Source organism: Lampetra planeri, chromosome 4 (genome assembly GCF_965212315.1).
Source record: "Lampetra planeri chromosome 4, kcLamPlan1.2.h2, whole genome shotgun sequence".
Lineage (NCBI taxonomy): Eukaryota > Metazoa > Chordata > Hyperoartia > Petromyzontiformes > Petromyzontidae > Lampetra > Lampetra planeri.
Window position 1 is genome coordinate 27,950,825 of NC_136110.1, and position 12,339 is coordinate 27,963,163.

At 46.1% G+C, this 12,339-nt stretch overlaps 1 protein-coding gene across 1 annotated transcript in view; it reads left to right on the forward strand.

Moving 5' to 3' along the window:
- Positions 1-3,156: 3,156 nt before the first annotated feature.
- The window catches only part of LOC144717893 (delta-type opioid receptor-like), a 58,040-nt gene continuing 48,857 nt past the window's right edge, over positions 3,157-12,339 (forward strand). Inside the window, exon 1 of the mRNA XM_078593662.1 lies at positions 3,157-3,494. Within this exon, the coding sequence (XP_078449788.1) occupies positions 3,178-3,494 (317 nt within the window). The 5' untranslated portion in view covers positions 3,157-3,177. The remainder of the gene's footprint in view (positions 3,495-12,339) is intronic.

Sequence of the window (12,339 nt, forward strand, 5' to 3'; positions counted from 1 at the left end):
ATTTCAAACCTTTTAACAACAGTACTGCCTCAGCAGCAGATCATGCTTTCCCACCTGATGATGGACGCTTGTGTTGCGCCCGAAACGTCGTGATTTATTTTATTTTATACCTACGTGACTTTACCGAAAGAACCAAAGAGTATAGTGATATTGTAGTTTAAGATGTTCTGCTCGAAGGAGCTCATCTCTTGTTAACATACACTGATGGTAATTCCACATTCCTGTGATGAGGGAGGATCATGGTGAAAAATAAGAGGGCACTATCCATAAACATTGACTCGCCAAAGTAGTACTGATTTTATCTACCCTAGTGGGATAAGGGGTTCAATGATGCATGCACACTGAGCACTGCGCCATTGAAATTGATGTACGTGAATGTATATTTAATGGAGATGGAGCTCCTATTTTACACGACAATGTCAGGGAATCCCATCACATATCAACTAAATTAGTTAACGGGGGGGGGGGGGGGGTGAAAGGACTTGTTTTCCTGATATGCCTGGGTAATGTTATATTCAATTATTCACCAGTCTGTGAAAACTATAGGAATCATTTAGTGGCCATTGTTTGGCTCCTTATATCTATCTGCAAAATCGTGGATGTAATCGGAAGGCCGATCCACAGATTATGGAATATCATTAGCAGATCAGCCAGACAATGTGGGGTTAATATAGCAGATAATAATCGGAGAGAAGCAGGGTAAAAAAAAACTGATACAGCCCCCCAGAATAGCAGCCCTGTTAACAACTCGTAAATGTCTTGAGGGTGTGGTTGATGGTTTAACCCTTTTATTCACATATCCACACTATTATCTGCGATGGTGTGGCTCTAGTCGTAAATGGCAAGATGATGTAACGCCTCGAATTCACTTGCTTATCCACAATGGGATCTCCCCACACACACACACTCGTCGCGGATAAGAGGTAAACAATTCCACCCGTATTGTACCCCCTGTATCTGTACGACGTCGTTCAGAAACGTGGTCATTGACAAGAATGGAATAAAAAAGAGGAACCCATTGATTAGAAAACAAAGGTTAATTATATCCTTCAAACTGTTAAGGGCGGTTATTTGTTGTCCTTCCCCGCACCTCCGATTATTATCACGGTTGGTTACGTACGGTGTGGAAGAAGTTCAACATACATATTTCGACATGATGGTTGGTAGTCAAGAATAATGACGCAGTAGCAGCCGTGGAATGAAACGGAATGCGTTCGAAATGATGATATCAGCAGGCGCTAGGTGGATTAGTAGGTTGATTATTACATCTTAGGATCGTTAAAGATGGTCACGGCCTGCATTTAGCATTGAATTGACCATGGCTGAGTATTATGAAGGGATGAAAGCCGATGGTCCAATAATAAATAACGCAGCTGCACCCATTCCAAGTCATGAAACGCGATCGAGAGGACGTCAAACGGATGAGACGACGCGATGAGATAAACGGTGAATTATCGCAATGATGATGATGAACATAGCAGGATCGTGAGAGATGGCGACGGCTTGGGGAAACCTGCATGCCAAGCAGTGGATTGATCTTGGGCTGATGATGATGCCTGCCGCCGCCGCTGCCGCTGCTGCTGACGATGATGAATTGTATAGAGAGTTGCGGAGAGGGCATCTAACGCGCCGCGTCACGGGGCCCCCCCAACCGCCGCGCCCTATAAAGTGTGGAGCTGTTCGGGAGCGCCTCCCTCCTCCTCCGTGCAAGGCTTCACAGCTCCATTCGCGAACAACAAAAAAAAAGGATCCCTCGCTCGCACGCTGGCTGGCTTCCACCCGGCGTTGGGCCATCCCCACGGCAAAAATAACATTTGGGAAGAAAACGCAGTAATTCTCAAAATAAATAGAAGACGCAAAAAAAGTAGACGCATTATTTTTTTGGGTGGGGGTTGGAGGGAGGGAGGGGGGTGTATTGTTTGTGTCAAGAGAAGCTGTCTTCCTCCACCTATTTCCACGAGGACGTCCACCCCCCAACGCCCAGCCTATTGCTAATATTCTTCCTCGAGCGGCGTTGCGGCAGTTGTTTATTTGATCGCTGCTCGCTCACGTATGTGCGTGTCTCCTGCGCATAATTCTCAAAGTGTGAAAATTTGTCGCCAGCAGTTCAGCTCCCCCCCCTCACCTCCGTCTTCATCCTGCGTCTGCCGGTCCGCTGCTCAGTGTTTCGTCAAGTAAGGAACCACACGCACCTAACACGCGCACGCACACATATAACAGCTAAGCAATGCGCATTGCAATGCCAGATCTAGTAATGGGTGACTCTTTGAAGTGCTTATTATAGGTGTATACAGGATCGCTGCCGGCTGTGTGTAGCTTCTGTGTGCTTGCCGGCGTTGCGTGTGATGCACACATTTTTATTTTTTGACGACCGGGTTCCAAATACAGCCGCAACTGCTCCGATCATCTTTGCTCTCGGTTGTATCAAAGGTGGTTTCTTTCTCCATGTGTTATCCCCTAAAGCCCATCATCTTATTATCTTCTTCCGCGCAATGTTGTGTTTCCCCGTTCGGATTGTGTGCCGATCAATTGAGTTTCGTCTGGCGTACGATGCTGGAACATTGTCGAGCGAGTAAAATGCCAGACCCTGCGCTGAGTGTGGATTTTGAATGGTCGTTGTGGTGACTTATTCCCCAAATAGCTTTCGTTATTCAGGTTGGATCTTCAAAGAAGGGGGACTGTTGCAAGGGTGAGGGGGTAAATGAGGGAATAGGGAGTTAAAGGGGGAAATAGGGGGGCTGTTTGTTTTTTGGTAGGAGGGGAGGGGTGGTGTTAGGAATACTATAGTATGCAGTACATACAGTCTATTGTTATAATTCGTAAATCTAAATTCACTGCGTAATCGTGCAATTAACGTACTAGAAAAAAAACCAGCATGCAAATAGAATCCCTGAAATACCCTTAAGGAATTGAGCTCCCCAACAGAGTGCCTCCTTATCACTCCATTACATCTTGCCCGTTCGCCTGCGGTGCCCGCTTGCAGCCTCGTGCAATCATTCGGGGCATGCGTTCCTTCATTTCATTCCCCTTTGCGACAATCGGTGAGTGGGGGGTGGATGGTGGTGGGGGGGGGGGTTCGTGTGCAGGTTGTTTCACGTTATTTAATGTTTTACTCGTTTGTGTCTCCACACACACACACGCACAGAGAGAGAGACACACACTCACAGACACACAGAGATGTCCAACCTCACGGATCTCGTTGGGCGCACGGCGCTCTCTCACGGAGGCATCCACATGCCCCACAGCGGGCCGGGCTACGCGTGGGAGTGCAACCAAAGCCATCACCTCTCGTCGTTGGCTGACAACGGCACACCTCACCACCAGCTGGCCTTCTTGTGCAACAAGAGCGACGACATGCTTGACGACGACGACGACTACGATGACGACCCCCACGTCACCTCGCTGGTCGTGGCTGTGGTCATCACCGCCCTCTACTCCATCGTGTGCGTGGTGGGCTTGGTCGGGAACATCCTGGTCATGTACGTGATCGTCAGGTGAGATGCCACGCACGCAGAACGCACACACACACACACAACGCACACACACAACACACATACAACGCACACACACACACACACCGCGCGCACACGGCTTTCACACACACACACAGGGATACATTTGTCATGGGATAGATTCTGCTCACCCCCACCCACCCCTTCCCCCGCCCACCTCCACCATTCCTACAAAACTTGGGGAGGGGGGGAGGGCTGGTGGAAGAGGGGTAGGTGGGGCAGGGACATTTTCCAGAGCTAGGTGAATTCAAGCCCCGCACGTGCGCATGGTTTTTGTTTTTTATCGACGGCAGCAAGGGGTTCTCTAAACTGCAATTCTCGCGACCCACCACGGATGAGTCCTCCCCGAGTTTACCAATTTGAAACCTCCTCTCATTTGTACGTTAGAAATTGAGTCGTTGCTTTCGACCGGTGATTGCAAAACGTGTCCCACGTGCTGATTAAACTGCCCAGGCGTCTCGCGTGTGGGTGTGTGCTTACGCGTACCTGTCCCACCATGACATAAGAGCACAGGTTGATAGGTACCTTGTGAGTGTGTGTGTGTGCATGTCACATTATCTGTCCTGCCCCCCGTACCTTCGATTAGCAAGGTTGGCTGCGTACGGTGCAAAATAAGTTCAACATACGGTGCATATATATTATAGGGAAGTGGTGAGCTCAGCGGTTGGAGCACTGCCCCACGAATTCAATGACCAGAGTTCGATTCCCATTCGGGCCCAAGAACAGTGACGATTATTTGAGCGGGTCCTGGGCCTCCCCTAGGTCTACTCAGCCTCAAATGAGTACCTGGTGCGGTGTGTAAACATCATCGCCACTGGGGATACAATGGCGGCCGGGCGTGGTGCTGGCCAGCCACCCCCTCGTGTGGCATTCCGGCCTTCATAGGTGCTCGCATAGCAGCACTTGCCCCAACAGCATGTCACGGCTCTGTTTTTCTTCGTCACATGCTATGCATGGGAACATTCATAGATCTATTGTGTATGTGCGTCGCACGTGACATTGGGTCACTCATTCAAATGCAAAGAGATTCTGTGTGTGGTAAACATTTTGCTTTTTTGTGTCTAGTGTTGCTCGCTTGCGGATAACATATGCTACCAATGCTTATTCGTATTGAGTACGAGTCGATCCTTCCCTTTTCCCCCTTTTATATGTAAAAGAAAAACGTATTCCCCGACACGCGTGAATGAGATGCGATCAGTGGCCATACAATTCTCAGATATGTAAGGTCCCACAATACTATAACACTGAGTTCTGCCACACTTGGATAATATATACAGCACAGCGACAAACTCCAAATTCCTCAACGATCCAGTATTGTAGACGGCTTCGTCTCAGCAATCCCAAACCCTGCAATGATTCGATAATATATACAGCATCACCACAATAAGCCTGGATTCTGCAACGATTCAATATTTAATTTCGATTTAAAGCTTTCGTGACTGCATGGATTCATTTTCTTGGTTCTTGCAGTAAAGTCACTTGGAAGGGAAATAATAAACATAAAACATAATAAGATAAAATTCTCACGACGTTTCGGCCACAACGCACGGCTGCTTGCGTTGTGACTTTACCGAAAGATCCAAGAATATGGATTCAATATTGCTTCAGATTTTCCGATATCAAAAATCGCCACTTAGCTCAAAGTCAGTAACACCACCTCCATTTCACCATTTTCACTTTGGCTTTGTCAATGCACACACCGTCCAATTCACCAACACCAAGAATCACCACTTTACTTCATAAAATGAAGACCACCTCCGTCTCCTGCCAAAACTCTCCCTTTCACCAGGTGCCTCAATTCCCACTCCTTTTGTCTCTCCCCCTATGCCTCCATCCATTTCTCCCCACCCACACGCACCCACTAACTCAGCATCCCAATCTCACTCATTCCCGTATTTCGACGTTGCACTCAGAGTATGAATCATTGTCTGTGTCTTTATCTCCCATCCTCCCACCACTCTCACTCTTTACTGCAATATTAAACCAAAGCACGGAGCATACTCGCACCTGTAACGAACGCCTTCTGGCCCCTCTTGTTCCCACACGTTTGCACTGTATTTTTAGATTTGCGTGAGTTTATGTCACTGTTAGACGTATGTGCACATGAACCTAACACTTCATGTTTCACTTGCACTGTTTTTTTTACTTGAGTGTGAGTTTCGTTTATGACCGTTAAACACCTCGTTTGGTAGTTGTGCAGTATCCCTAATGGACCCTGTACTCGTTCTCTGCAATATCGACGTCGTTGTCGGCTGTTGTCGTTGCTGTGCTCACGCACCGCGGATCTCACTCGTAACATGGCCGGGTGACTGGCTACACCAGACCATCCGTGTGTAATGACAGGGCTACACCTGCTGACATGACAAAGTGACACCTGCTGGCCTGGGAAGGGATTCACGGGTGCAGGCACAGAGGTAGCAGCCAATCAGGGAAGGAAGCGGACCTGGGGCAAAGGTAACAGGTGGGGTTAACCGAGATGCTCCGAGAACCTGCTCGAAGGTTCCACGAGAGGGCGTGGCCGGAGGCGGGGCTTAGCCACGCCTGGGGGGATATAAGGAGGAGCGGACCCGGAGCTCGGGGCTCGTGTGTGGGGTCCTGAGTCCTGGCTCCTGGCTACGTCGCTGCTCGCCCACATCTCTCTCTGTCGTCTGGCCACGTGGAAGATCTCCTGCGTGAGTTCCATCGCCGTCATCGTCACGCCGCCAGCCAGCGGCGGAGACGAGTGAGGGCGAGGGGACCCCGCTGAGTGATCGGCTGTGCGTGTAGCCGGTAGAGGTGTTATTGCCTTGAGCTATATTCGGTGAGAGGAAGAACCAGCGTTGGCCTGTGTTGTGCCCAGTGTGAGAATAAAGAATAACAACTCTCTATACGATGTGTCGTGGAAGTCACTCATTACACGTGTAACAAATCATGTGAACTTAAACTGTCTCTCCTTGTCTGTCTCGCTCTCTCTCGCAACCGTTGTGTCTATCTCTCCTTGTCTCATTGTCTCCCGTGTCTCTGTGCCTTTCTCTCCTCGTCTCTACGGCATGACGTTAACTCTCTCTCCACGGCCTGCCTCTCCCCTCTGTGCCCCGCATCTTTTTTTTAATCCCATCTATCCCGGCCTCCCTTCTCCCTTCTTTCTTCGCTCTCCCTTCACTCTCTCCCTCACTGCACTCGGTAGCCACAAAACTGCATCTTCCCCATGGGTCATAACATGCGTGGGTGCCGTGTGCTTTCCTTCATAGGCGCTCGCTAACAGCACGTGTCCTACTAGTTGCGTTTAAAGTCGATCTGGGGGATCTTTGTCTTTGCCCAAAATAACGCAGGGAGCACGATGCAATTTGATCAACGCTCTGCACAGTCGCGTTGGACGCGTTTTAGCAACCATCAGGCGCGTGGAACATGTAAACGACCTTGCATGAGAATGCAGGTGGACTTGTTGTGGGCGAGTGGTTGATCAATGGGGTTGGTGGGAAAGGCAGCGAGCAGATCACATGATGCATATTAATTTTTGCACACTGGCGTGCCACAAGGCAGGTAGGCTGCTTGCTTACGCAGCTGAATGCATTCATTTAAACACGTGCACGTTCCCGACAAACAATGGAAGAAAACAGATGAGGAATGAGTTTAGGATTTAAAAAGAAATATGTATTACTATGCCCAGTTTTGGATTTCATTAGTATGGTTTTTATGCGAATTATGGAATGTTACTAAGGTTTTCTGTTGTCGTTTTAGACGTTAATGCATTCATTGTAATATTTTACATAAAGTGTCATTCGTAAAACATACGTTTTAACGTGAAGCGTTTTACATATTTTTAATATATTACGCGAAAGATATTTGGCAGATTATAAAAATCATGTCCGGCAACAGCACTTACATGAGCAAAAGCAGACACATTATACTATTGAGGTGATGTCACTTCTGTGGCGTCACATTTTTGGATCAATCCGCAACTACATTTATTTTGGATCATCCGAAATCTACGTTTTGTGACTAATCTAGAAATCAGGAGCACATCTCTTGTACACAGCTTCTCTGCACGGTGTTATTCTTAAACGAATGTGTTCTTAAATGTTGGTGAGACGATCAAGTGCGGCTCAAACATATTAGCAATTTCCGTTACATTTCTAAATACTTGACCAGTCACTCACTAGCACATCACCCATCGGTCACATTTTCTCATCTCCCTTGCATAGAAACGGGAGAATCCCACTTAACATCAAAAGTGACTTCTCAAGCATGTACGTTGTAGGTGGATTCTGCTGTGGTCGAATGGTTTATCACACTGGACTTTGCAATACAGAGGTCGCCAGTTTAATTTCCGGCCGCGGCAGTTGCCACCATTGCAAAGTTTCTCAAATCTCCCCACCTCCGTCCACCCAGCACCTATAAATGGTTACACCAAAGTCACTCCATCGGCAGATTGCGTGTGGTGAGGTAAAGTGTGGGCACTCTCACCTCTATCAAGATATCTGACCGTTTGTAGAAGAGTAGGCTAAATGCCTTCTAGAGGGCCTCTCTAGAGCTCCCTCTAGTGGAGATCCCTTCCAACAGCAGTGGTGTGAGCAAGCTATTGCAGGGCTGCACCCGTACCTCAACTTTTTTGAGCCAAGGCTATGCAAGCGAAACGTTATCACCATGGGTTGTCGCCGCTAAAAACCGGGGCGATGACTTTGAACACGAAATGTGCATCTCGCTAGTTGATCCGCAGCCATTGTGCGCGCCCGTGTTACCTTTGCATTGCATAAACCTCCGTTATCCTGCCAGGTAGAGTTCAACGGCAGAGCGAGTGGTTCACTTATTGTGGGTTAACTCGGCCCATTGTCCCTCCTGGGTCATTCAAATGAGTGGCACTTTTTGCGTGTGGAAATCAGCAGTGTTTGCCGTATGCATACACTCGTCCCCCCCCCCCGCCAGAGAAACGTGGACATGTTTTGTTTTCCGCGGCTGCCTCTCGCGGCTTTAACAAGATATGAGCACTGCCTCAATGCGCATTTGATCAGGAAATCACTTTGACCTTTTGACTCATTTCCACTAAGTGCCCCGCAGCTGTCATGGTTATGATGCGTGCTATCAGCTTGACAGCGTGCTGATGACGTACAACCTGCGCCAGGTGTTTGCGCGGCGACTTCGCGTGAAGCCCAACGGCTGTCGACAATAAGCCGAACTTATTTTTCGCACGCTTCGGTGTCGGCTGCATATGCATCGACAGCTTTCAAAAATGGGAACAGCTGCTCGCAATGAGCCACGGAACATTTTACTTGCCACAGGGAGCCACTCGCAACCAATGCCACCGGCTTTGGCACTGATCTTGCAGATTATAGCCCACCACCGTGGTATTTAAGATGTAATGCTTTTGTAATGGCAATTTAACGCATTGGAAGCGGTGACCCCCATAACTTCTGTCAAAATGGGGTGGATCAAATCTGTAAATTTGTCCACAATTTATACAAGGGAATATAAATGCATTGGAACCCATTTAAATGTTCCAAATTGTGTTTAGCTATTCATTTTACACGTGTAAAAAGACTGTCGATTGATAATCTATACTAATGAAGGATTATAAAATGTAAATGCTGACCTTCAGAATAATATATATGCATCACTGCACCTCCAATTAGAACGGTTGGCTATAGACGGTGCAAAATAAGTTCAACATATATCCATGCATGTGCTGAATGTGATAAGTTATAACAAGTAAGGAAATATGTTGAATTCTTACATACTGACACTAAATAATGTAATCTATTCATTACAACATTTTGAAATGTACTACACTTAGGAAATCTGAATAATGTATTTTTTTGCCACAGCAAAAAAACATTAACACTCAACTAAATGTAAAAAAAATGTAGCATAAAAAATTAACACCCATGGTCTGCATTCTAAAATGTTCTGTAAAACATGATGAGGAAATGAATTGACAGCACTGAGGAGGGTAAATGGAAGCACGGTTCTCCGAGACAGGATCCAGCGAAGTAACGTAACTGACCTTTAGCCAGACATGGGGGTTTGCGTATCACAATAAACAGTCCCTGATGCCTGGACCACATGTGGACTTTAGAAAACTATATTTATTGGCCCTTGCTTTTACAGCCACGTCTCACTATGCCTTGAAAGGTCTGTCAGTTCAATAAGTGGGAGAATATCTGGTGACGTTAGCTCATGCAAACTTACACTTGTGCAATGCTTCATTGCAGGGGCGCTGGAGGAACTGTGTATATTAAAATGTTCTTCCCCGCTTGTCGCAATTATCGTTTTACATGACTTCTCTTGTTCATCATGTTTCAAATGTTTATGATCTTCTCTTTCAACAGCCGACATTTACAAACTGGGTAACTTTTTTTGGTTCATAGAATTTTCAGTAGTTTTAATTGTGTTGTGTTCAACCGCTAGGGAACTTGTTGTTTGTGTTACGTGCGGGATTCAATTTGCCGAAGAAACCCTTACGAGCACTTGGGAAGATGTCCTTTTGGATGGAAATTTCTCACTCGGGAAAGAAGGGCAATTGTTCATAACATTGCTGCAACTGTATTTTATGCGTACTGTATATGATAACGTAACTAGCACACGCCATGAAAAACATGTTTGCTGGGATTTTTAAAATTAATTTTCTTGAATTCAGGCATGCCGATCAAAATGGTGTCACTTTTTCAAAGTGCCATTTTTCCCGTCACACGTGTGCAGTAAAAAAGGAGCAAGTCTCCATGTAAGATGCATGTAAAGGTGCAGCCCTGCAATGTCTCACACCACTACTGGTAGAATTGCCACCATTAGAGGGAGCTTTGGAGAGCTCCTATGAATTGTATTTTGCCTACTCTTCCACACTGGCCAGACGTCTTGGAAGAGGTGGGAGTAACTGCACATTACTCAACCCACCACACGCAACCCGCCGATCAAACTGTGGGTCTACCCATGTATGCTGCTGGGTGGACAGTGGGATTTAAAATTTCAACTGCCATGGCATGATATTGAACCAGTAACTTCTAGTCCAATGTGCGAACCATTACAGCATGATGGCATCGCAATTCTCATGTATGGAGCTAGATGTTATTCAATTACGATAGCTTGGCTAGACAATGTCAAAGGTCGACTTGAATTAAACTTCAGTTGGTCAATTGCTTGGAGCGCCATGGTGGCGAGATGTTAACTACCTCGCCTGGCATACAAGAGACCGTGAGTTCAATCCCAACCCTGATGCCTGTATGTTTGTAGTTTGCATGTTTACTCCAAGGCTGCGTGTATTTTTCTCCCCCCCCGTGATCTCTGTTTTTCCCCCTCTACATCTAGAAACGTGCATTTAGAGCATTTGGCTGCTATAAATTTACGTAGAAAGACATTGGGCTATCATTTGTGGCCAGGTCGCTTGTAAAAAAGAGCTATGTAGCTCAGTGTGCCAAACCTGGGGATAAACATTTGTTTGAAAGTTAATTTACAGACTTTCTGTGCAGTGGAAACGTGGCAATAAACCTCCTAAGTCACAGTGGTCGGCCTCAAGTTGGGTCAAATCAATAGCCAGAAGTCTTCCCCAGCAAATAAATAAATAACTCCCTACATATTATAAATACGTACAATTTGAACTTCCTTAGACCCCCAGAAGGAGAAATGTGTCAAGACTGAAAGGAATTGACAGGTCTAAAGAAGAATAGGAAGCCACGTGGACACATCGAGGTGTGTATCCATCATGATGCTTAGACCTTGACAATGTTGGGGCGTCCAATTTTAGGAGATTTTGTCCCAATCATTTTCCTTGCCACACAAAAAAAAACACACTTTGTGTGGGTGGGAGAGATTTACTCCCCATTACTTTGCATGACATGGAGCTGCCTTTTTGTATAATATTGCTCTGATTGATAATGTTCCATTCGCTGGGCATGGTCTTATTACCGGAGGTTTTTTTGTCTTATTTGTCTGAGGAAGCTATGAGTCAGAACCACAATCAGCGAATTTGTGAAAATTGTCTCTCAATATCAACACAAGGAAGACAATTATTAAAAAACAATGTACTAAATGAACCCCAAAGGCGATATCTAGAGAACATTATTTTAACAAAGTATGAAATGATAATGAAACGTACTCTTGGGTTCTAGATTTGAAGTTTTCGTGACTGCAAGGGCCCATACTTTTTGGTTTTTTCGGTAAAGTCACGTAGGTAAAAAAAAATTAAATCACAAACACAAGCTCCGTCTTCAGGTGGCACCGTCACAGCAAAATTACTGGATCAAGTGAAGACGGAAGCTTGTGTTGCCTCCGAAACGTCGTGATTTAATTTATTTTAATTTTATTTTTTACCTACGTGACTTTACCGAAAAAACCAAAGAGTATCGACCCTTGGGTCTTTTGGTCAAGTCTTCGGGAGAAGATGATTCAGCTGAAGACGATTTCTTGTGTTGCGATCGAAACGTCGCGATCTATTATTTGTATATACGTGACTTGACCGACAGACCCAAGAGTCTTCTTGGTTCTTTCGGTAAAGTCACGTAGAAGGGAAGTAATAAAATAATAAAAATAAAACATTATTATGTTTTATTACTTCCCTTCTACGTGACTTTACCGAAAGAACCAAGAAGATGAATCCCTGCAGTCACGAAAGCTTTAAATCGAGACCCAAGAGTGTGAATTCCTGCAGTCACGAAAGCTTTGAATGAAGAGATAATGAAACGATTTACAACGTGAACATTTTCATGAAGAGGCAAGACAGTTTTCCAGTCGTGACTAGGAATCCCGGAGCCCGGCTCAGGGCCTCCTCATTTGGCCGATGGAATAGGTGAGCCCTCAACCGTCTCTCGAAAGCAGCGGTGGATGTGATTATGTGTACACATAGTGGGATGCAATTCCA